At 35.0% G+C, this 24,149-nt stretch overlaps 1 protein-coding gene across 12 annotated transcripts in view; it reads right to left on the reverse strand.

Moving 5' to 3' along the window:
• LOC115217838 (chloride channel protein 2) overlaps positions 1-24,149 on the reverse strand; it is a 211,421-nt gene that overhangs the window by 16,061 nt on the left and 171,211 nt on the right. For 6 of the 12 annotated variants that reach the window (XM_036507945.1, XM_036507950.1, XM_036507944.1 and 3 more), the window contains 4 exons: positions 14,377-14,463; positions 6,292-6,418; positions 5,476-5,558; positions 1,696-1,755 (listed from right to left, as the gene is read on the reverse strand). In XM_036507945.1, coding sequence (XP_036363838.1) covers positions 1,696-1,755; positions 5,476-5,558; positions 6,292-6,418; positions 14,377-14,463 — 357 coding nt within the window. Of the gene's footprint in view, positions 1-1,695; positions 1,756-5,475; positions 5,559-6,291; positions 6,419-14,376; positions 14,464-22,095; positions 22,144-22,336; positions 22,370-24,149 lie in introns of all 12 variants that reach the window. The other 6 variants (XM_036507955.1, XM_036507953.1, XM_036507952.1 and 3 more) reach the window with 4 other exon arrangements.

Consider the following 24,149-nt stretch of genomic DNA (forward strand, 5'->3'; position numbering starts at 1 on the left):
TCAGGAACATACCTGGGGCTACACTACAACAATAAAACCTGTGTGCCACAGGACAAGTGGATCAGGATTGACCTGGGGCTATACAACAAACAACAACAACAACAACAATGATAATTATCTTGCTGGATCAGGACTGACCTAGGGCTACACAGCAACATCATCTACCTGTGTACTACAGATCAAATTGATGAGGGCTCATTTTGAGGGGTTACACAATAATAACCATCTGCTCTCCCGTCACCCTTTTACAGAATTTAAAATAAGGATTTCCACCATTAACATGTAAAGGGGACAGTGCCCCCAATCAGTTGGTTGCAGAGCCCCCAAACCAAACAAACTTGTGATCAAAGACAGTCTATCCCTGAACACCACATCTGATATATGAAAGATTACACTGTCCAACAGTAAAGCATACAACTTGAGGGATATTTGACTGTTGTTTTCAGTAAGTTGAGTATCTGCAAAGAGGGACCATTGTTTTGCTCATTAGCAGTCTCTTGTCCACTATCGTTAGAGAACTTACAATAAAATTATTATTGCTAGCACCAACCACAGGGTTTGAAAATTTTGGCAGGTGGTGTGGGGTCACTTAGATCATCCCCAGTACTTGACTGCTACTTTATAGTATGGGCTCCTCCGAAAGGATCAAATGCTAAGTTGACCTCGGCAAGTTCTGAACTCAGTGTAGAGAAGTTTAACTAAGCACTACAAAAGAGTTTATTTGACACTAACAACCCTGCTAGCTCACTGCCATAGTAATAATAATAATCTTTTCTACTAGAGGCACAAGGCCTGGAATTTGGCGGGAGGGGACCAGTCAATCACATCGACCCCAGTCCACAACTGGTACTTAATTTATCGACTCCAAAAGGTTGAAGGGCAAAGTCGACCCCGGCAGCATTTGAACTCAGAACACGAAGACAGACAAAATACTGCTAAGCATTTTGCTCAGCGTGCTAACGACTCTGCCAACTTGCTGCCATGATAATAATAATAATAATAATAAAATAATAATAATAATCATCATCATCATCATTTAACGTCCACTTTCCATGCTAGCATGGGTTGGACGGTTCAACTGGGGTCTAAGGAGCCCGAAGGCTGCACCAGGCCAGTCAGATCGGGCAGTGTTTCTACAGCTGGATGCCCTTCCTAACGCCAACCACTCCGAGAGTGTAGTGGGTGATTTTATGTGCCACCGACACAGTGCCAGACGAGGCTGGCAGACGGCCACGCTCGGATGGTGTTTTTATGTGCCACCGACACAGGTGCCAGATGAGGCTGGCGAACGGCCACGATCGGATGGTGTTTGTTACGTGCCCACAGCACGGAGGCCAGTCGATGCGGCACTGGCTACGGCCACGTTCGGATGGTTTTCTTGTATGCCACCGGCACTGGTACCACAAAGATACAAATTCCATTGATGTTCATCTATTTTGATTTGATTTGATTTTGATTTTGATTTTGATTTTGATTTTCACTTCAAAATAATAATAATAATAACTCTTTCTACTAAAGGCACAAGGTCTGAAATTTTAGGGGAGGGGACCAGTTGATTATGTCAACCCCAGTGTTTCACTGGTACTTAATTTATCAACCCCAAAAGGATGAAAGGCAAAGTCAACCTCGGCAGAATGTGAAAATGGACAACATTGAGGTGACACACAGACACACAACGTGAAATTGAAGACCTACCAAAGCCAATGGAGGACAGAGATACACGACACGACGAGATGAGGCATATCTGGGTTGAAGCTGCCCGAAGAAGAAGAAGAACATTTAATATAACTGACCAGTGGAGAAACTATGTTGGGGTGGTCACTGTGGTATTGGTGTATATTTCGTATAAACTGGCCAGAGGTAAATTGTCGGGGTGGTGGTGGTGGTGGTCAGTATAGATAACTGACCAGAGGTAAATTATGTGGTGATGGTCACTATGGTATGGGTATATATTCAAATTATTGATTTGCTAACAACAATAAACCAAGTCCAAGAATCAACAACAAAACACAGAACATAACACATATGCTAAGAATACATTAGAGAAAGGTATGAATGTCACAACCTCTCATTTTCTCTATATTACCAAAAAATCTGAGGCATAATTCTTAAATTAAAAAACAGTAATTTAATGACCAACACAAATGATTAATTTAGACTGATGAAGCTTTAAAAGCGACATCATGCACAATAATTTTAGTGATGCCATTCTTACAATTCACATTAAATCTTTAACCCTTTTGATACCAACCTGGCTGAATCCGGCTCTGGCTCTGTAGTACAAATGTCTTGTTTTCATAAGTTTTGAATTAAAATCTTCCACCAAACCTTAGTCACAATTTATGTTCCTAGCACTAGCTCAATGATAACTAAGTTATCTTACTAAATTCTTTTTTATATTTAAGATGAATTGAAAGAATCACAGAGCCTCTCAAAAGAAATACGGTAATGAAAGGGTTAAAGATACAGATTTATTTCACACTTTTAGTTTTCGTAAGACATCCGGCGGATCAGAGCTTAAAAAGTGGACAATATTCCCCTCTCCCATCCTCACACATACACACGTTCACACTATAAAACAGCATTGCTCTTAACACTGCCAAACCTTCAAACAACAAAAGAGCTGTGATGAATGAATTTGCATCAGCAGAAGGCTTTGGAAGCCAAACATTATTATAATGTTCTTGGCAAAGAAGTCATGCCAGCTTTATAAGCATTTTGCTATATTTACCGTTGAATATGTATGGACTTTGAAATAGAATTGTTTTCGAAACTGTAAATACAAAGAATTAGGTGTTTACAGTGAAAATAGGTTTTTGTGAGTGACAATATCATTGCCTTACATTAAACAGTGTTGTGTTAGCTTAAGAAGGAAGTCAAAACTAGTGACATGGAAACGGAATCACAAAACAGTGTGTTAATGATAAAACCTATTTAAGACCATCCCTGGTTCTATGACATAAACTTCCTGCTTTAATATGTTCTAAATTAAAACCTTCCATCAAAATTGTATGTTAATTTATGTTCTAAACACCAGCTTAATAATGATAAAGTAATTTTACCAATTTTTTTTTTGTTATTATGAAAATTAATTGAAAGAAAGGCAGAGTATTTCAACAGAAAAAAATCAACAAACGAGTTAAGTTAATGATAACAAAGACATCATATATGCCAATTTGAGACAGAAAAAGAACAACAGACCCACATTTAAAAAATTTTTTTTAGTTGGTCTGTTATAAAAGGTGACTAAGGCAAAAGTGGTTGAATGATGGATGACACTGAAAAGACTGAAGACTTTTTACTCTTTGGTAAAGTCCTCACTGAAAGCTGGGGGTGGTGGAATGTGAGGTGCTTTTCTCTAACGAATTTATTAAAATATGGGTAACAATGTGTCAGGACAACATGCCATACAAAGATGCTTAGCAGTATCTCTTCCAGCTCTTTAATTCAACTTGGACTTTTATCTTTTCAGGAATGATAAAATGCAGTACCAGTCAAATATTGGGGTCTATGTCATTGACTAAAACCCTCCTCTCAGAGGCCTTGTACCTAAATCGTTATTATTATTGTTATCTCTTCATTGTAGTAAACATAGAGATACAATGATCATTTTGCAAACATGTCTGCTTTCATCCAAAAAGCATGGAAATAGAACTTTTAGGAAATTTTTAGTTCAAAACCCACCAAGGGCGACTCTTGCCTTTCATCCTTCCTGGGTTAATAAAATGAAATAACCATTTTTATTGTTGTTTAGTTCCTCAGTTAAGCTCTGAATCAAGCAGATCCATAATCAAAAATGGTTTCAACCATGACCACCAACACAATTTAGTGTAAGACTGCATTACACAATTTATGAGTTAATTTTTTCGTTATCAGCAAAGGAAGCAGCATTAGTTCAAATCAGCAACCTGTATAGCATACTTAAAGCATACATACTGTTGAAAGCCTGCATAACTCCAATATTTGTCTCAAGAAAGCATCTCTTACAGATGTGTAGAGTTAAAGACACAGAAATATATCAGCTGCAAGAGAAGATCACCCAGCAGCGATAATGGCATTGTTAGATCCAGATTTCTGGGGTTTTTGTAGCTTCATCAGTAGCAAATTTCCATTGCCACTATATGCCAAGTGAACATTAGCTGTTAGCTAATATAGTTAAGAATGTGAGTTGTAATCTGAGGGAAATTTGGTTACTATTTCCAGCAGATCAAGCAACCATGTAGAAGAAGCCTTGATAAAGTACCAGTAAATTAATCAACTACGACCCATCCTCAAATTAATAATGCTTGTACCTGTGTAAAAAAGCATTATAAGCATCTGGAATGCCATCAGGCCCACATCACCCTCTATCAGTCGGGTAATGTGGTCAGCAGAAGGTCTATGTTAGCAATATTTAGAGATTTAAAGGTGGATAAGAGCAATGACATTCTTAGGAAAATTTTAGGCATTGACAAGAGCAAACTAGCTGATCAATTTCAGAGGACTTTCAGGCTAGAGACTAACATGGTTAACTTCCAGAAATCCCTGATCTGGACTGGCAAGGCTATTGAAGAGCACTGATGATTCAAGGTAAACCCTACAGGCACAGAAGTATCACCAGGCAAGATACAAAGCAACTTCACTAGTCCACTCTATAAAGTAGTTGTTGAATAAACAGAAATAATAACATAATGTAGAGAGGATTCTTTAGCTGTGCAGAAGACATGACAAGCTCTCTGGTAATGGTGCCACAATAAAATACACCTTGTACCCTCTGTAAAGGGGTTGATGTTAGGATGGACATCTAGCCATAGAAACACTGCCAGAAATGGAACATATGGGCAAGATGTGGTTTCTGACAGATCTAGGTGGGGTGTAATAACTTTATAAAACTAATTTGGACCATGATAACCTACCCAGACCAAGCCAGTGTGGAAACCAGGAAGATAATAATGACAAGGATGAAGGTAATTCTAATGTTTATAGTATTTCATGGAAGTATAGCTATACTTTTTTTTTTATGATAATACAGGAATTAGAAACCCTTTACTTAAATGAAGATCTAACATCAGAACAGATAATCTCTCACTCTTTGAATATGTAATGTAATAGCTGCATATGAACATAGAACTGTGTGTATTTTGAATGCATTGAAATAGCAGAAAGTGTTAGAAATTTCCTGTAAAGAATATAGACAGTACAACATGAAGGATGAAAAATATTAACAGAGAAATCTGGGAAAGGTAATAATTATAGGAAGGTTTCCTTCTAAAAATCACAAAAAAAAAAGTTGGAGATTTCTTTTTATTTGCGATCTAAAAATCAAAAATGACCATAAGGAAATGATCCTTTTCTGGAACAGTGAATCTTGAAGCAGTTAAAGAATAAATATTAGATTAAAAACCTCTTTGGTTAGAAAAAAACCAAAGACTGATTTGTCTTTGTAAAAAAAAAAAAGGATAAAATTCTAAGAAAAATTGAAAACTATTTACTAACCTTGAAAACAAATGGTACATCTTCAACAATACTTTCCTTTCTCTGTTTGGCAGCAAGATCTCGGTAAAAGAGATCACCATCCACTAAAAGTACATAAAAATAAAATGAAGAATGTTGGAAAAGAGATACAGACAACAAAAAAAAGAAATTTCTGAAGATTAAATACCCAAATGGGCACAAAGCTACCATTCCTAATTAAAATAACCCTTGTTAGTCTCTGCATCATTCCTATCTATCTTCTCCAAGAGAATTGGTATCATTCATAATGAACTATATAGGGAAAGAGAGATAAAGTAGAAATTAAGTACCAACCTCCTAAGACAGCCCCTAGTTCTTAGATAGAAATTCCTTTTAAGACTATCTAAATTAAAACCTTCCACCAAAATTTCATGTTTGTTTATGTTCCAAACACTAGCTTCTAAATTATTTTAATTAAATTCTTTAAACAAAGGCAGTGTGTCATATTAGAAATATGATAATGAAATGGCTAAAAGCTATAGCAAGTGAGCTCAGTCTAAAGTGCAATTTTGATTCCTGGATGTAACTATTTCACTTCACCTTATAAGTTCCTCTAATTTTTACAGCTTCACATCTATCTTTCCATATTTACAATGGAGGGAATGGTTTATTTGTTGAATCATTTGTTTCTATAGTGAATAACTCTTCTGATTGTTAATTTCTTAACTACAAAGTGGGACTGAACCTGCAACCATTTGGTTGGGAAGCCAACTTCTTACCACACAGCCACATACACACACACAAAAAAAACAAAAACAAAAAACAGAATTCTGTATGGTACGATTTGTGGGTACTTACTTCTAAGATCTCCTGTACTGGCTCTTCGACTGAGGAATGGTGATTCAGAATTGGTTTTCTTTAGAATTGACCTCAATGGCAACTGGAGCGTGTCATAATGGTAGTCTGTGTCATCTTTCAGATTTAGCTAGAACCAAAAGTTTGATTTATTAAAATATCACAACAAAACTGCTAATTTAGTGGAAATAATAGTAGTAGTAGTAGGAGGAGGAGGAGTGATAATAATAATAATCCTTTCTATTATAGGCACAAGGCCTGAAATTTGGGAAGAAGGGACTAGTTGATTACATCGACCCTAGTGTGTAACTGATACTTATTCCAATGACCCCGAAAGGATGAAAAGCAAAGTTGACCTCAGCAGAATTTGAACTCAGAATGTAAAGACGGACAAAATGCAGCTCAGCATTTTGTCCAGCGTGCTAACGATTCTGCCAGCTCACTGCCTTGAAGAGGGTGATAATAATTTTTTCTACTATAGAGAGAAGGCCTGAAATTTGAGGTAGGAAAGAGTAAGCCAATTACATCAACCCCTGCACTCGACTAGTACTTGTTTTATCAACCCCAAGAGGATGAAAGGCAAAATATCGATCTCAAGAGAATTTGAACTCAAAACATAACCAGTCAGAAAAATGTTAAGCATTTTGTTTGATACTCAGGTAATTCTACCAGCTTGCCACCTTAATAATAATAATAATAATAATAATAATAATAATAATAATAATATAATAATAATAATAATAATAATAATTCTTTTCACTACAGCCACAAAGCTTGAAATTTGGCAGGAGGGGGCTAAGATGATTACATCAACCCCTAGTGCTCAACTGGTACTTATTTTATCAAACCCTGAAAAAACAAACAGTAAAACTGACCATGGTGGAATTTGAACTCAGAACATAAAGATGTCATTAAGTATTCTGTTTGGCAAGCAAGCAATTCTACCAACCTGCCACCTTCACAATAATAATAATATTGATTTTCTTCTATTGCCATGAGGAGGAAAATGAATGTAATGACAATAAGCTAATTGAAGAAGTCAAAGATTATAATCAAAGCAACAATCCGACTAAACAGTAAACTACCATTAAACTTGAGTGAATTACATAATTAATTAATTCTAACACAGGCCGACGATGGAGCCCTATGATCACTCAACATGCTAAACATCATAGCTAAATTCTCTAAAATCGCATCCCTATTATCTAAAAAACAAAATAAGATACATTGGACAGCGTAGTCCAAGGTCCTTTCATCATGTCATCTACTCTTACGGTTACTGTTCTATTACAGAGAGGAAATGGTGCTGCTTTGGCACTCACAAGATTTTGGTTGGCCCAGGGCTATGGTAGAAAACATTTGCCCAAGGTTCCACACAGTGGGACTGAACTCAAGACCACAGGGTTGGAAAACAAGCTTCTTAACCACACAACCACACCAGTAACTCTGCTTGTTTATTTATTCACATTTTTCCCCCTCCTATTCAGGAAGTAATCAAGTCATTATAAAGTACTTAAAACTGAAAAACCTCAGGGAAAAGACAAGAAAAAGGAGCTAAGTTAGCCACTGCCAATAATATTGACTGCTAAGGAAACACAGGACTGAGGTGAACTGTTTTTAATTATGTAAAATATTGAATTTTAAAGGGAAAATCTGGAGAGAAAGAGAAAAAAAAATTGGGGTTTCATCAAAGAAGGAAAACCAAATCCAAAAAAGGTTAGAATAAAGATAAAATGAAAAATAATTTCTGTGGCCTCAAACAGAAAGCAAACTTTAATCAGAAGAGATATAGAAACCACCATCTGCTTGAAATAGCAGTGAAATCTCCCTCAGATCACAACAAACTGTATTAGATAAAAATACACTAAGATGTGGTTCTGGGTCCCTTGCCTGTAGGAAAACAAGGCAACAGTCATTGTTAGAATGCTTTTAATCACAGATCTGACCTGGGGCTAAATGACAACAACACGAGTCAACAAGAGGGCTTCTATGTGGTTGTTTTGTACGACATGCTAGAAATAACGACCAAATTTGCTTGAGAATTCTACCATTGACAAATATAACAACCTCCTTTTGAAAATTCCTACCAAATAATATTTACAAAGAGAATAAAATGAAGCATATTTCATTCACAGGCTGAAAATATTCCAGAATACACCGTATATGAATAGACAAGGTAAATACCTCTCCCAAAATCAAATATATCAATGAATCACTTTGATGATACTCTGAGGATAACTTGCAGGAACCCAAATTAATAAAATCCTCGACAACCCAACCCTTAATGATATTCTTAACCCACAGAAAAATTATTAAAATCACTCTTACCCCATTGGCAAAGAATAATGTAGAAATAAGTAAAATTGAAACAAATATAAAAAATAGTAAAAGAAAGAATGGTTTGATAGGAAATTGACCTTTAGTTAAAGCCTGGAAAAAAAAACAAAAGAAAATACATCAAGTAAATATGTAAAAGAACACAGACAAAAAAACATATTCCATGTGTCAGTTGTTTGTACACAGGGATACAGTTGTAGTTACATTGAGGGAAGTAAATACTTAGGCCTTTGGTATTCAAACTAGCCACACCCGGTTCAAATATTCTATAAGTTTTATGCTCAGACTGACCAGATCTGGCCTCTTACACTCACCCTACAATGTCATTCTAGGAGTAAACAATTGCTTTGTCAAAGTCTTGAAGCTTTGAGATTAATGCTTGATTAATTCAAGACAATGTGAATAAATAGGGATTACATTTGACAGAGTATTCTGAATATTGAAGGGTTAAATTAAGGAAACATTTCTCATACAAATTATTTTAACAAAATAAAAGTTTAGACTATTTTTATAAATATTAATTTTTATGAGTATTAATTTTTTTTATAGATTTAAATTATAACATGGATTTTAGCTTCATACAAAAATGGTAACATTATATATAATATGGAAACAATATTTTAATTGTAAGTAACTAAAAAAACTGTTATTCACAGAGAAAAACAAAATTGAATGAATACATTTCTAATATATTATAGGAATTCATTTTCAAAAATCTCACAATATGGATTTTTGTTTTTGTAGTTTGATAGAGTTGTTACAATAATAATAATAATAATATTAATAATAATAATAATAATATTAATATTAATATTAATAATAATAATAATAATAATAATAATAATAATATTAATATTAATAATAATAATAATAATAATAATAATAATAATAGTATTAATAACAATAATAATAATAGTATTAATAATAATAATAGTAACAATAATAGTATTAATGATAATAATAATAGTAGTAGTAACAGTAGTATTAATAATAATAATAATAATAGTATATTAATAATAATAATTAATAACGATAATAATAGTACTCATAATAATAATAACAATAGTATTAATGATGATAATAATAATAATAATAATAATAATAATAAATATTAACTTTTAGATATAATGATAATAATTTAAATTATTAATTCATTTGCATATTAACGAATAAAGATAAAAAATCAATAAGTAAATGAGTTAAGTAGATGAGTAGTAGATAACAAATGGGGTGGTGGGGGGACAACTAGGTATGTAAAATCTAGGGAGTCATTTTTAGAGGGTCTGAGGCTTAGATTGAGTAAAGAGCGGATATGTTAAGAATGCATTCAGAGTATAACAAAGGGCAGAGTGTAAGTAGAAGGATAAAATGGGAAAATAACTTGGAAGAGGCAATACCAGGGTGGGGGGAAAAAATTGAAAAATGAAAAACAGGTAGAAAGAAAAATGTAAGAAGATAAGAATAATAACAGATTTGTAATAAGTATAATAATAATAATAATAATAATAACAATAACAATAATAACAGTAACAATAACAATAATAATAATAAAAATAATAATCTTTTCTACTAAAGGCACAAGGCCTAAATTTTGGAGGAGGGAGCCAGTCGATTAGATCGACCCCCAGTTCACAACTGGTTCTTAATTTATCGACCCTGAAAGGATGAAAGGCAAGGTCGACTTTGGTGGAATTTGAACTCAGAGCATACCAATGGGTGAAATACTTCTAAGCATTTTGTCCAGCGTGCTAACAATTCTGTCAGCTGGCCACCTTAAATAATAATAATAATAATAATAATAATCCATTCTAATATAGGCAATAATAATAATAATAACAATAATAAATAGAAATAACCAATTTATGATGGACTAGATTAAAATGGGAGTTATTTTTGTTTTATTTAAGCCAGTGGTTCTCAACCAGGGTCCAGAAGATTTTTTGGGGTTCAAGTAACAAAATTTGGGAATCCACAATAGTATTTTAAGGGCCCCCGAAACAAATTTTTCTTTAGATGTATGTATTGGTATGTATTGCAAGAAACAGTTGGATTTCTTTCTCTCGCATTTTACATAATTCAACCTACACAGGTTAATGTGTGAAAAACAGAATGGGAATTTTGAAAGAAGTTTCTATAAAACTAGTTTTTAAACATTGAATATTTATGGGGGTCCACCAGAATAAAATAGTAATCAAAGGGATCCATAGGTTGAGAACCCCTGATCCTGTGTATTATATGTGATACAAAGGGCATATTTCGCTGGTGTATATACATCATGTATGATACACATTACCAGTTTTTTTTTCAACCATCAGAATAAGTTGGAACTCATGAAAGGAGAGTTTTATATTATTCAGAATGGAGAGAGACAAAGGTTGGCTGGAAGTCTGGAAACAAACAGAAGTTTTGGACTAACTTATGAAAATGCTGAGGACAGGAAAAGGATTTACTGTCTTCATTTTGTAGAAACTATCAAGGTATTTTGAGAGCAAATTATCATCATCATCATCATCATTATTTAACGTCTGCTCTCCATGATGACATGGCTTAGGATGGTTTGAGTGAAGCTGTTGAGCTGGCGAGGTGCACCAGGAACCAGTCTGATTTGGCATGATTTCTACAGCTGGATGCCCTTCCTCACGCCAACCACTCCAGGAGTATAATGGGTGCTTTTAGGTGCCATTTACACGATACCAGCAACAACCACAACTACAATCGATGGGTGGGTGCCGTTTACATGGCACTGGCAGCAACCACGAATATGATCCATGTGTGCCATTTGCATACCAATAACCACAACTCAAGGGTGCAAATATTTCAGAATATGCATCAAAATTTAAATTCAAGATACTAAATCGGAAACTAATATTTATGTCTCACAATATTTTTGATTCAGAATTGGAAGAGAGGGAAATGAATTTTTTTTTTTTTTTATTCTCTCTTGTAAATACAAACAATTTGAATTAATAATATTCAAAGGAGAAACAAAATATGTTAAAACAGATACATTATTATACAACTTGGGTTGATAAACTGATATTTATCAATTAGAGACATATTGAATTTTTTTTTCTTTTATCATTTTCTGTGAGCAATGCAGAATAGGTACATGCTCTTCATTAGCTGCAAGAATATGGTTCATTGCTTCAAAGAGTAAGGCAGGAGGAGAAAAAAGAAAGGAAAGAGTAATAACACACACCATTCAAAAAATAAGTAATTCCTTTTGCAGGTGGGCAGTGGGGGGGGTGTTTATATGTGGGAACTGAGGGGAGGGGGAAAACTGAAATAGAAATTATTGAAATATCAGTTTAGGTTGATAGAAAGAGCATTGCAAGTGATGTTTTTGTCAAGAGAAGTTGACATCTACTGCATGCGAAATATCACAGGTAATCCTTGGGAATCTGGAAATATTTCAGTGAATCATTTTGTTTTTGATATTAGAACTTTTTAGACAGACAGACTAATTGAAGCTAGGGAAAAATAAAGTTTCTAGTTCTGTTAAATCCCTGTTAGAGAATTTCAATATCAGGATCATTTAAACAACTATCAGAGATCAATCGGTAATGAGACCGAAGGAAAGTGACTCAGGGGAGCATTCTGCTTATTATACACACATACACACACACACACACGTGGTAATGTCTCACATTTGTGATGCAGTGCATTCTAAAAGTTTTAATTAATTGAAATTATTCATGCAGTTAGTAGGCAGAAATATGCCCTGGGTGGGGGTGGAGGCCTAAAGTCTTATAAAAGAGAAAAAAAAGACCTGTTCCAACTAAAAGAGATAACTCCAATAGTATCAGTTATTTGAAGTGCCTGAAATCTATATCACTTATAGATTATATATCGCTGATATAGAGATAACTTATAGGTTATACATCAACCATAAGCAGATTATATGTCAACCATATAAAAATTATATATAGATTGGTCAGTGAAAATGGATTGGAATAGCTTCAAGATATTTCTGGGAAGAATATTTAAATTCCAGCAATTGAAGCCAAAAGTATTGCTAAATAAAGTCAAAGACTACAATCAACAACTGGAGTTCTTTAGAAAGTAAATTTAACAAATAGAGAGAGGGGAGTGCAAGAGAGAGAGAGAGAGAACAACTAATAATTCTATTAAAGTATAAATTTAAGGCTGATTTGAATATTCTAACAGGTTTTTTTCTGCAAGAAATATCTACCACATTTGTTTTTCCTTCATTTTTCCATGCTATCAAGGGATGGATGAATACATATGCAACTCATATAAGCTTAACACATTTGCAGTGAAAAGCAGGTACGTTCACTCAAAGTCTCGTTACCTTCAATAACGAGAAAGCAATTTTGTATACGAATTTATCTTTTGTTGAGGAATGGGATGTGTCAAGTTTATTGAAGCAAATGTGGCTTGCAGAAAATACCAATTCTATTCTTTGGTAGATAATTAACATCATTAACTTGAATAACCATGAAATTTAATTTCACAGTTTAAGGATTAAAGTGGGGTGAAGCATAACTTTTGAATGATTAATCAGTAATGCAAATCTATAAATTGTTTTCTGTTTGGCAAGTAAACCTACCGTAGTGCCAAAAGAGAAAATGGTTGTAATGGTTGTGCTTGGAAATTCATAGAACAGTTGAATTTTGATTTCAGATTTTGGCACAAGACCAGCAACCGCAGTGCTCAACTGGTACTTATTTTATCAGCTCCAAAAGGCAAACTCGGCCTTGACAGAATTTGAACTCAGGACATAAAAACGGAAAATGTCATTAAGCATTTTACTAACAATTCTGCCAGTTAACTGCCTTTGAATAGTTGAATATTGGCATAAAATTGCTCCAAGTGATAGTCAACTCATAAAGATTTAGTTTCTGTGCTATAACTACAATAGAAATTACTTCCAGAGTTAAAACATCAAAACCATGTCAGGTTAGTTAAAAGTCTGAGTTTGTAGTCTGATGCATTCACGGATGCTTTCGTGATTCACATTGATGCAATTTCATGTCCTTTACATTCCAGAAAAACAGAATTTGGAAAAAAAAAATAATTAGCAATTAGTAATCAAAAACGGAGAACAAAGCTTTCTCAAATAAATTCATCCACAGAGGGCATTGATTAAAAAAAAAAAACATTAACAGGAAAGTGAAATACAAATATATATATATATATATGCATATAGTCAAGACTGCTTTGAAGACCAAATAACAGCATTTAAGAAACAGTTTCTGAATCATGCTTTGAAGAGAAGTCGAATTCTTGGAAAACATTATGGAGAAGAAGAAGTGTGTTGTGTGTGTGCGTGTATGTGCGCACACACGAATGTATGTGTGTGCAAGTGTGTCTATATGTATATATATATATATATATATATACATACATACATATATATATATATATACATATATATATATATATATACAAGCACATAATGTCTCCATGTACTTGTATTTTTTTTTGTTTGTTTGCGTTAATTTTTATATAACTTTTGGATTTGAAGCAAGCACAACAAATAATGGGGTTTTGAAATACCTGTTGCTTATCTGGAAGAAAAGTTTTTTTTATGAAATTCATTGGAAGTTTAAAAAAAAGAGGAAGATTTGTATCAGTGATGTTTTTTTTTTTTTTTAGTCTTTTCCAGAAACAGGAAGCTTTGTGTAGCCAAAAACAAAGGAATTTAAGATGGGAAAAAGGGAAGGAAGGAAAAAAATTACTATCAAAGGGTCAAGAAGGACGTGCATCATATAAAAGCCCACACTTTACCGATTTGAGGAAAGAAACATTGCGCTTTCTTTTAAAGCTGCTAGGCCTTAGTCCAGGAGGCAGTCTTTTAAAATGGGGAGGTGATACCTAAAGGAACCAAGATATAGATGTGCACTTTCTAAATAACTATGAAGCTGTAAAAAGCAAGCGACAACAACTTAGATTAATATCAAGCCAAACGTGTGAAACACAAATTTATTTATATATATATATACACACATACATATATATATATATATATACATACACACACATAGATGGATATATACACACACACAGACACGCACATTATATACATATATATATCCACATATATATGTGATATATGTATATATATATATATATATATATATATGCACAGACATACACTCACACACATACACACACACACACACACACACATACACACACACAAATACATACACACACATATAGCTGTAAAACCACCTTTCCTTTTACAGATGTCCTAGAAATTTCACACTGCCTTGGTTTTGTTGTTTCATTTTATTTAACACACACACACAAAATACATATAATAAACATAGTATATACTATTTTATGAGCTACTAATAGTTTCATGTGACGAAAACAACTCAGTCTGGTGCTTTTATGCAATCCTCAGACTCTGACCACCTGGCATAACAAGCTATAACAGATGTTATAGCTTGTTATGTCATGTGGAGAGAGTCTGAGAATTGCATGAAGGCACCAGATGTGTTATAAAATACTGAGTTGTTTTCATTGCATGAAACTATTAGTAGCTCATAAAAATATATACTGTGTTTATTATGTAATATTTATTTCCCACCAGATGGACTGCATTTTTGTTGATCTTACCATTGCTCTTCCTTCTCCCACCACCCAAACCAACCTCCCACACTGTCCCTTAAAATAGTAAATAACCTTTAGCTTCATACAAAATGAAAATGATAAAACAGGTCAGTTCATCTCAAATTCTTTGTAAACTCCTAAATATATCTCCTTCTGTGTATATATATACTACCAAATATGACCTTTTTTGAACTTATAATTTTCTGTTTATATATATATATAGATACTTCAAACAAACATGATTTTTAATGAAACCCTAATATTTTTATTGAAATTTTTGTTCAGTATTTTCTCAAGATATTTCCTTGTAAACTGTTTTTAACATTTTCTTATTATTATCAAAGAATGTATATATGTATTGCAATATTTTGTGACAACCAGTACCTAACACAACAAAGCTTTTACATTTTACTTTTGACAATCTTTTTCTAAAAAAGTGAAACCGGTCAAGTTAATAAAAATCTTTTAAAATTGCATTTTCAAACCTTCATTCATATATATATATATGAGAAACTTTTGTAAACTTCCAAATGCTCTTTTTAACTCAATATTTACATGTTATTTATAACTTTCAGATTGCAGTGTTCCAAAAATAAGAATTAATTCACATTCTCTCAAAACTTTATAGAAAAATTCTTATGAAATCAACAAAATACAATTTTCACTGGTAAGAATAAAGTTTCTAAAATGGATAGAAAAATTTGAAGGATTACTTTGGTCCAATGGTAGAACATCTGCCATGTCTACAGGGGAGGTGGATTTCAATCCCATCGGCAGCCTTTTATATACATATATATATACATGGTGCAGGCATGGCCATGTAGGAAGAAGCTTGCTTCCCAACAACATAATTCCAGGTTCAGTCCCACTGTGTGGCACCTTAGGCAAATGTTTTCTACTATAGCCGCGAGCCGACCAGAGCCTTGTGAGTGGATTTGGTAAACAGAAATTGAAAGAAGCCTGTCATATATATATATATATATATATATATATATATGGGTGTGTGTATGTGTGTATGTATGTTTTTGTGTGTATCTTTGTGTCTGTGTTTGTCCTCCCACCATCGCTTGACAACCAGTGTTGTTGTGTTTACATCCCCGTAACTTAGCTGTTTGGCAAGGTGCCTAATAGAATAAGTACTAGGCTTAAAAATAAACCCTGGGGTTGAGTTGTTCAACAATAAACACTTCAAGGCAGTGCTCCAGCATGGCTCCAGTCAAATGACTGTAACAAATAAAAGAATATATATACAAGGGGAAGCCAAAAATTGTCCACACTTTCACCATAACATATCTTTATTATTGTCACACTACCTTCTGCGCATGCATGCTTATAGTTGTCACTATTGGGGTCAAGTGATCGAAATTTCAGCTTGACCATGCCATTTTTCTGTCTGGCTTTACAGTGTAAGCATGTAAAAGAGAACAAACAGCAGTGATCCGATTTTTCTGGAAGACTACCTGGAAAAGGTGTGTACGATCAACAGTGCAAGATACAGTGCTTTGCTGGCCAACAGACTGAAGCCAGCAATTCATACCAAACCCTGAACCCTGTTGTTGAAGAAAGTTTTATTGCTGCATGACAATGCATGCCCACACACAATCACCCAGACCATTGAAACCAATTGGGTTTTGAAGTGCTAAGACATCTTGCCTACAGCCCAGATCTCGCCCTTTCTGACTATCATATCTTTGGACCGCTTGAAGATGGTTTACGAGGCTGTCGATTTCCTACGGATGAAGATGTGGAGGAAGTGGTGCATAAATGGTTGCATGACCAACCGGAAACCTTCTTGTTGGAGGAAATGCACAAGCTTGTGGACCACTGCACCAAGTGTATTGCAAAGGAAGGATGCTATGTAGAAAAATGCCGGACTTGTTTATTATACCCTGCTTTTGTGTAAATACATTGAAAAAACAAGAGTGTGTATAATTTTTGACTCTTTCTCATATATATAAAGTGGATACATGCACATATATGGCCTCCATGTCTAAATCTCTCTGAAGTTCACTTTGCCTTTTATCTATCTGAGGTTAGTAAAATAAATAAATAAATACAGATGTCAATATAACTGAGTGTACTCCAAAGGTTGGTACCCCAGCATGGCCACAGTTCAATGATTGAAAGAAATTATTCAGACAGGCTGTAATCATGTATTTACCACACAACCCAGCGCACACACACACACACACACACACACACACACATGGTATGTATACTTGACCATCCACAAGTGTTATTAGAAATTAGTAAGTTACTCTATTGAGTATTCAACCTACTTAAAATAGCAGCCAAATTTCCCTGAAAGTTATACCTTGCCATTTTAAAAACAAAACAGGGCAGAGTAAATAACTATCCCTTATAAGACAACTCAGCAGGTCAACTTCATTATAGACTAAGACAGGACTATTTAATTACAATAAAGTGTCTTCTTTGATCGCTTTATTTAAAGTTCAGGTCAGTATGCTAGGATTTATAAATATAAGAGTATCATTCAATTATATGTACATCATCATCATCATCATCGTTTAACGTCCGCTTTCCATGCTAGCATGGGTTGGACATTTTGACTGAGGTCTGGTAAACCAGATGGCTGCACCAGACTCCAATCTGATCTGGCAGAGTTTCTACGGCTGGATGCCCTTCCTAATGCCAACCACTCCATTACATTAAATTACAAACATTTAGAGACAGACAGACAGACAAATTTAGAGAGTGAGGTGGGTGTACACTAACTATGAGGTTCAACAACAACAGGTGTGAATGCTCGTTACAAATGGGATTATTATTCAGTCATCAGAGAAGTATATATTTTATCAAAAGCAGTTTTATCTGATTCATATCAAAGCTAATACTGATTTCAGATTTTGGAACAAGGCCAGCAATGTTGTGGGAGGAGTAAGTTAATTACAGAAAATACAGTATGTATACACACATTGATACATATAACTGAGAACAGAGTGGTGCTTCCATGCACTGAGTTAATTCTTGATCTGAAAGGAATCTTCGGCTTTAAGTTCTGAAATGCAGTTCAAGAGTCTCAAACTCCACCACAAACCCAGCAAATATATTCTTCCTGGTTTTGCAAAAGTAGACATAATGTAAATTGTTTTTTCTAAATAGTCATGGCAGTAGAAAACAACAAGGAATTGATAGAAAGCAAAAATGTGTAAATTCTATGAAAGATTTGTCTTAAAAAGGGACGTAATTTGGTGAATTATGGAGAATTACATTCAAGCCTTCATATCTACAAAAATAAAACCCCTTTTGATACCAATGCACTAGAGACTACCACTGATACAAACTTCCTGTGTTAGAGCGATACATAATCAAAACCATTCATCAGGATTTTATGGTAATTAATGTTCCAAATATCCGATTGCTGAAGAGAAAGTATTTTTTCTAAATTCTTCATTATCTTCAAAAGTAACTGAGACAAAGCTAGAGTAATTTCATTGGAAATATGGTAACAAGAGGGTTAAACCAGCAAAGGACACTTTCTATACAGTCACTGAACCTGCTAGAAATAGCAGACAAATATTCCTCAAATCACATTCTACCATCTAAAAAATAAAATAAAATAAAATAAAGTAAATGGAGATGTTGGTCAAAGGAAAAAGCTTCAGATATAGAATTATACAGGATGGTCACTGCTTGAACATTTTTGATCACAGATCTGACTGCTGTATAAGGTCTGATCTGGGGTTAAACACAAAACAGCAACAATAATAATAATTGTATCATTTACTTGGACATTTTCCCTTTTACTTCTTTTTTATATTTTTAACAAATTTCATGTCCTATTTTTCAGGCTAAATTGGTGAGATGCTTTTAAAAAATTTGAACAATTATAGGAAAATTTGAAGCAACTGAGTCCAAAGGTTGATTGTCGTAACCATTGACCTTGTCCAGAAAATTCACTGATGGCAACTCACCAACCAACAATTTACTCTCAGGTACAGTCAAAATAATTTTTGCCAGCTTAAAAAAGGGAAGACCAGTTTTTTTTTTCCTCCATCATTTTTAAATCAGGAGAGAAGGCAGTATCCATGGCCCTCTATGGGGCCTCTGAGACTAGTGGCAGGGAGAGAGGAAAGTATCCTTAAAACAGAGAACTGGCCCAAATGCTTGCAACAGAGGGATCTCTGCTAAAGGCACCCAAGGTGCCAGATTCCTTTAAAGAGACAAAAATAAAGCAACTATACTGAAAGATTAAAAACACTTGTTGTGAACTATGAACCTAATAAGTCTGCTGTAGGGAATGCACATGGCTTTGTCTTAAGGGTATTCGGCTCATGATCATAAAGTCATAAGTTCAATTCCTGGTGGCATGTTGTGTCCTTGATTGACACACTTTATTTCACATTGATCCTGGCCACTCAGTTGGCAAAAATAAGTAGTAACTGTTTTTCAAAGGACCAGCCTTGTCACATTTCATGTGACACTGAATCTCCCTGAGAACTACATTAACCCTTTACATTAACATTACCAACCCGGCTGAAACCAGTTCTGGCTCTGTAGTACAAATGTCTTGTTTTCATAAGTTTTTAATTAAAATCTTCCACCAAACCTTAGTCACAATTTATGTTCCTAACACTAACTTAATGATAACTAAGTTATTTTACTAAATTCATTGTTATATTTAAAGTAATTGAAAGAAACACAGAGCATCTCAAAATAAATACAGTAACGAAAGGTTGAGGGGACATGTGCTCAGTCAGTCGCATGTTAATTTTATGAGCAAGCTATTCTGTTGATCGGATCAACTGGAATGCTTGTTATTATAACCAATGCAGTGCCAGTATTCAAGTCCATTGTTTCAATTTTAAGAGATTTACTTCATAAGCCCTCATTTTAGAAATCCATTTACTTCTTTTAATGTTTTGATATTTAAAAAATAAATTGTAGTTTAGGACTCAACAGCAACAACAACAACATTATAAGTCCCATAATCATAGGTACAATCAAACTGAAACAAGGAGAGTGATGTAGTTGTCCTTACAGATGCAGTTCAATAAGATTTGAACCTTCAACCATGTGGATGAAAATCTAGTATTTGAATGATGGCCTGTTTGTTGGTTAAGAAGTATTTGGTGGTTCTGCAAATGAAACTGACAGAATAAATACCAGGCTTTAAAAAAATATTCGACTAAGGTTCTTTGAGATGGTGCCCCAGCATGGCCACAGTCTAAAGACTGAAACAAGTAAAAGATAAAAGGCAAAAGATGTTCAGCTAATCTGAAAAATTTGTCCTATTGTGTTGCTGTTGTTTAGCCCCAAGTCAGCCCTGACTGAGTAGACCCATGATCAGAGACATTCCAATCATGACCATTCCAGCTCTTTCTCAGGTGTAGTGCTTCCAGGACAGCATTCTTCACGTTGTTGTTTCTTTTTATCAATGTTTGAAGAACTGGGATATAGTTGAACATAAAAGAAAATTCCTCAGTGTATTACTGGTACTTGTTATTCAGACATCAAAGAGCTGAAAGATAAACTTTGGATTGGTACCACAAACTGATTGCCTTTACATGTACAGAACTTTCATTCTATTGAGTTGATTCCTTCCAATTCCTTAATTTTCCAGAAACAGATTGAAGAATTAACAGGGAAGAGAGAAATAAAGAAATTATAAATTCCAGGTCAAAGGTTACAAAGTCAGAGTCAAGATGATTCAGTGAGAAAGAAGAAAAAACATTTTAATAGGAAAATAACAACAACCAAAAAAGGAGCGACTAAAAATTGCAGAAAAGTGAGAAATGACAACTGGGAGGTGGACAGGGAAAATTACTGGTATTGCTTAAAGGAAGTGTGATATATCTAGACATTTTTGTAGATAGAGGCAGAACTAAATAACTGGTGAGCACTGATCTATAAGTGTGTGTGTGTGCAAGTAGTTGTATGTTAGACAGAGTATAACCAGTAATTCAACAGACCAGCTTTTCCACATATTGAGTTACACTGATGTGGCCTGTTTAAAGATACATCTCTGTGGAATACTCAGTCACCTTAATGTTAATTTAATAAGTTCAGTTGATTAAACAACTGGATATGGACTGTCATCATCATCATTATCATCATCATCATTTACCGTCCGCTTTCCATGCTAGCATGGGTTGGACGGGTCAACTGGGGTCTAGGAAGCCAGAAGGCTTCATCAGGCCCAGTCAGATCTGGCAGTGTTTCTACGGCTGGATGCCCTTCCTAACACCAACCACTCCGCGAGTGTAGTGGGTGTTTTTTACATGCCACCTGCACAGGTGCCAGACAGAGCTGGCAAACGGCCACGAACGGACGGTGCTTTTACGTGTCACCGGCACGGGGGCCAGCCGAGGCTGGCAACGAACACGAACGGATGGTGCTTTTACGTGCCACCGACACGGGGCCAGACAGAGCTGGCAAACGGCCACGAACGGACGGTGCTTTTACGTGTCACCGGCACGGGGGCCAGCCGAGGCTGGCAACGAACACGAACGGATGGTGCTTTTACGTGCCACCGACACGGGGCCAGACAGAGCTGGCAAACGGCCACGAACGGACGGTGCTTTTACGTGTCACCGGCACGGGGGCCAGCCGAGGCTGGCAACGAACACGAACGGATGGTGCTTTTACGTGCCACCGACACGGGGCCAGACAGAGCTGGCAAACGGCCACGAACGGACGGTGCTTTTACGTGTTACCGGCACGGGGGCCAGCCGAGGCTGGCAACAAGGAACCCGTCACCATCATCATCACCATCATCAATAATAATCATCATCGTATACATGTACATGTGGTTGTGTATGCAGCTGTATGCATACGGGCATGTGTGTGTATGTGTGTGTATGTGCATACATAGTGGACTGTATGTGTATATATGTGCTGACAGTGACCGTGTGCTTGTATAGATACCTCGTCTATCTCTTCACAACACGTGACTGCGGTTTTCCGTTTTTTCTTCTGAACAAGAAAATAAAATTCACATTCACATGGAGATTCATTGGAAGGAAAAAATATTAAGATTCTAACAAATTCTCATTTGAAACAACAGGAATTACATGTTCTAGATTTAAGAGATGAGGAATTATTTACATTATTTACGCTATATGCCCACAGGCATATGGTGTAGTGGTTAAGAGCATGTACTACTAACCTCAAGATTCTGAGTTCGATTCCAAGCAGTGACCTGAACAATAACAATAATAATAATAATTATAATAACATCGAAAAATAACCTAGGAATGAGAACCCAGGTTCAAAATTTCCCCAAGACACCTGACATTGGTTATAGATCTGCTACTCGAATACAAGTTAACACTGACAACAACTCATTAGTTACTCCTTTAACGAATAATATATAAAAGCCACAACTGTAGACCGACATAGCTGAACAGGTTAATCTTTATAACTGAGACAACCCCTAGCACTATGATACAAACACCTTGTTTTAAAGGGGTCTAAATTTTTTTTTTAAATGTTATCAATGCTCTCCCTCCTTCTTTAACTAAGCCCTAATAGGAAAGTTACTTCAATCACATGACTTGTCTGTCTCCAACAGAAAACGAAACAGAATCTGTTGTGTTGCCATGGTGGGTGGAACTGAGGGAAATTTCACAGCAAAACAGGTCCCCCAGATTTGTCGTTGTTTAATCACACATCTGCTCAGATTGGAGAAACCAACAATCAAAGGTGCCCCACTTATGACAGTCCCATTTTGTTCCTATGTACCCAATCCAACGAGTCCTTTCTTTTTATTGTAGCAAGGTTTGCTTTAAGTGATATTTGGCTGCTATTTCTGGCAGGCTGATTAACTACATGTTAATGGTACATTTAGTACTTCAAGAGCTTTCACAGATAGTCTTTCTCTCTTTGATGCACACACAAAGTTTCACACACACTCACTCTTCTTCTTCTTCTTCTTCTTCTTCTCCTCTCTCTCTCTCTCACACACACAATTGTGGATGTGTATGTAAATGTGAACCGTGTTTGTGTTGAAATAAAGAACTGGATGTATTCCTGTAGTAACCTGGATATATGATATTACCAATTACCATCAGCATAATTATTCCGAGAATTTTTACATATTTTTGTTGTTGTTGGTGGTGGTGGTGGTGTTGGTGGTGGTGGTGGTTTTCATTCAACTGAAGGAAACTTTGTATGAATGAAGTTCTGCACAAATGAAATTCTCAATGAAAAACATTCTTCAAGAAAAAAATTTTCTGAATGAAAGAAAACTGAATGAAAGAAGATTTGAATGAAAGAAAGTAGGTTTTAGGAAACTGGTTGTTTCCTTCATCCTTGTTTACAAGTAAACAACATTTTCACATGTAACTTCACTCCCTGAAACATGTATGACAATGGTAATGGCAGCAGCAAACACCACCATCATCATTATTATCATCATCATTGTTACATCTGCATTTTTCATGCAGGGACCGGATGAGATTTTGTCCAGTTTTTTCCTTTTTTTTTTTTTTACAACCAGATGCCCATCCAGACACTTTGCAGAGAATTACACCGAATTATTCTAAAAGCCAGGAAATGGCCAATTATGTGCTTTTTTGTTTCCCCCAAAGACGTAAGAGAAGCAACGGAAAAAAAAGGTAACACCATAATGAGAACAGTGAAGAACTTGAAATTATATACAAAAGATTAGCAACAAGAAAGAAACTTCTTAAAAGAAAAGTGAAACCCCATCTTGAGGAGAAAAGAATGGCAATGAGAAAGCAACACCTGAAAAAAAAACAAAAAAAACAGCAAAGCCCCATCTTAAGAAAATTAGCAATAAGAAAGCAAAAACCCAAAGAAGCAATAAAGCCTCAAAGTAAATTTCCAAAGAAAGGTAAAATCTTAAAAGAGAAAAGTAAATCGTCAACAGAGAGAAATATCTATCTACATATATATATATATATATATATATATATATATATATATATATGTTTAGCTATTGTTAAGCAGAAATTTTT

This window comes from Octopus sinensis, linkage group LG12 (genome assembly GCF_006345805.1).
Source record: "Octopus sinensis linkage group LG12, ASM634580v1, whole genome shotgun sequence".
Lineage (NCBI taxonomy): Eukaryota > Metazoa > Mollusca > Cephalopoda > Octopoda > Octopodidae > Octopus > Octopus sinensis.